This window comes from Monopterus albus, unplaced genomic scaffold (genome assembly GCF_001952655.1).
Source record: "Monopterus albus unplaced genomic scaffold, M_albus_1.0 scaffold38.1, whole genome shotgun sequence".
NCBI lineage: Eukaryota > Metazoa > Chordata > Actinopteri > Synbranchiformes > Synbranchidae > Monopterus > Monopterus albus.
In genome coordinates, this window is record NW_018127918.1 from 558,840 (window position 1) to 561,844 (window position 3,005).

The window sequence follows — 3,005 nt, forward strand, 5'->3', positions numbered from 1 at the left end:
GAGTTAGCATGGTAAGAAGAACCAAAGACCAACAACATCCTGTACTTACCTAGAACAGTCAGGTAAGCTTTGGCCGTTCTGACAGGCATGGTGAAGAGAGAACAGGTGTACATGCCTTCATCAGACAATGTGACGTCACTGATACTGATGGTCAGCTCTGACCATGATGCACGCACCAGCTCAATCCTGTTGTCCCTTAAAGCTGGACAAAGAAACAGACAGAGAAAGAGGGACAGTTAGTAGAGTATTACAAAAAGATCAGCAAGTTACCTCAGCAGTGCTGGGAGACAATTCGGCTCCTCAATTATTACTTTAATGCATAATTGTGACATTTGATACAGTGATTTAGAAACAGTTTAGTTGACTCTCCTTCTCTTGTGCTTTTTGTGGTTGATAAAACTACAATAGCTTCTTTTCTGTATTTTAGATTAAGGTAAAAGCTGCACAGAGCTTTTTGTTCTGTCTATTTCATGTCTATTTGACAGAACCAGTCAAAAAATAAGAGAGGACACAGTAGGAACAAACAGCAAAGTTCAGTGGTGTGTTTTGCTGTCCCTCTGTTATGATGCTAAACATGCATTTTGTTGTCAGGCTGTACAACCAGCATTGCTTCCCCCAGTTGACCTCACACACCTACAGACTGTAACAACTGTAAATACTCTGTATATCAGTGTGCAGTATTGTTGTACTTTTATTTTTATTATTAGATTTATTTTTGTTTATAGTGATAATAGCTTGTTTGTTACTTACAGTGCCTTGCGAAAGTATTCGGCCCCCTTGAACTTTGCGACCTTTTGCCACATTTCAGGCTTCAAACATAAAGATATAAAACTGTAATTTTTTGTGAAGAATCAACAACAAGTGGGACACAATCATGAAGTGGAACGAAATTTATTGGATATTTCAAACTTTTTTAACAAATAAAAAACTGAAAAATTGGGCGTGCAAAATTATTCAGCCCCCTTAAGTTAATACTTTGTAGCGCCACCTTTTGCTGCGATTACAGCTGTAAGTCACTTGGGGTATGTCTCTATCAGTTTTGCACATCGAGAGACGGAAATTTTTGCCCATTCCTCCTTGCAAAACAGCTCGAGCTCAGTGAGGTTGGATAGAGAGCGTTTGTGAACAGCAGTTTTCAGTTCTTTCCACAGATTCTCAATTGGATTCAGGTCTGGACTTTGACTTGGCCATTCTAACACCTGGATATGTGTATTTGTGAACCATTCCATTGTAGATTTTGCTTTATGTTTTGGATCATTGTCTTGTTGGAAGACAAATCTCCGTCCCAGTATCAGGTCTTTTGCAGACTCCATCAGGTTTCCTTCCAAAATGGTCCTGTATTTGGCTCCATCCATCTTCCCATCAATTATAACCATCTTCCCTGTCCCTGCTGAAGAAAAGCAGGCCCAAACCATGATGCTGCCACCACCATGTTTGACAGTGGGGATGGTGTATTCAGGGTGATGAGCTGTGTTGCTTTTACGCCAAACATAACATTTTGCATTGTTGCCAAAAAGTTCGATTTTGGTTTCATCTGACCAGAGCACCTTCTTCCACATGTTTGGTGTGTCTCCCAGGTGGCTTGTGGCAAACTTTAAACGACACTTTTTATGGATATCTTTAAGAAATGGCTTTCTTCTTGCCACTCTTCCATAAAGGCCAGATTTGTGCAGTATACGACTGATTGTTGTCCTATGGACAGAGTCTCCCACCTCAGCTGTAGATCTCTGCAGTTCATCCAGAGTGATCATGGGCCTCTTGGCTGCATCTCTGATCAGTCTTCTCCTTGTATGAGCTGAAAGTTTAGAGGGACGGCCAGGTCTTGGTAGATTTGCAGTGGTCTGATACTCCTTCCATTTCAATATTATCGCTTGCACAGTGCTCCTTGGGATGTTTAAAGCTTGGGAAATCTTTTTGTATCCAAATCCGGCTTTAAACTTCTCCACAACAGTATCTCGGACCTGCCTGGTGTGTTCCTTGTTCTTCATGATGCTCTCTGCGCTTTAAACGGACCTCTGAGACTATCACAGTGCAGGTGCATTTATACGGAGACTTGATTACACACAGGTGGATTCTATTTATCATCATTAGTCATTTAGGTCAACATTGGATCATTCAGAGATCCTCACTGAACTTCTGGAGAGAGTTTGCTGCACTGAAAGTAAAGGGGCTGAATAATTTTGCACGCCCAATTATTCAGTTTTTTATTTGTTAAAAAAGTTTGAAATATCCAATAAATTTCGTTCCACTTCATGATTGTGTCCCACTTGTTGTTGATTCTTCACAAAAAATTACAGTTTTATATCTTTATGTTTGAAGCCTGAAATGTGGCAAAAGGTCGCAAAGTTCAAGGGGGCCGAATACTTTCGCAAGGCACTGTATAAAGCACTTGAACACAGCCGAGGCCAACAAAGTTTGTGATATTTTTTTAGCATTGAGAAAGTTGTAGATAAGTTCAATAGGTTCTTTGTGAATGTTGTTCCTGGTTTAGCAAGAAGCATTTGTACAGATGATACATCCGTCACTATAAATAATAATACAATCGAAAGGAACATGAGTTCTATGTTTTTGAAGCCCATAGTTGAAAAGGAAATTATAGAGATAGTGAATAAATGTGGTAACAAAACATCTAGTGATAGTGATGGTATCACTATGACAACTGTTAAATGGGTAATTGAGGGGATATGCAAACCATTAACCCATATTTTTAACATGTCGTTTCAACTTGGTCAGTTCCCCAATAATATGAAAATAGCAAAGGTTATTCCACTGTATAAATCTGGTGATAAGCACAACTTCACAAATTATAGACCGGTTTCTCTGTTGTCACAGTTTTCAAAAATCTTGGAAAAACTCTTTAATAACAGATTAGATACATTTATTGACAAACATAAAATCCTCTCTGATTGCCAATACGGTTTTAGGTCGAACCGATCAACATCTTTGGCCATTACCGACCTGATGGAGGACATTACAAGTGCTATGGATGAGAAGAAATACACAAT

General features: G+C 39.3%; 1 protein-coding gene across 3 annotated transcripts in view; it reads right to left on the reverse strand.

The window, feature by feature from the left end:
• Nucleotides 1-3,005, reverse strand: part of LOC109959237 (cell adhesion molecule 2-like) — a 210,468-nt gene that overhangs the window by 37,438 nt on the left and 170,025 nt on the right. For all 3 annotated transcript variants that reach the window (XM_020598446.1, XM_020598445.1, XM_020598447.1), the window contains one exon: nt 50-202. In XM_020598446.1, coding sequence (XP_020454102.1) covers nt 50-202 — 153 coding nt within the window. The remainder of the gene's footprint in view (nt 1-49; nt 203-3,005) is intronic.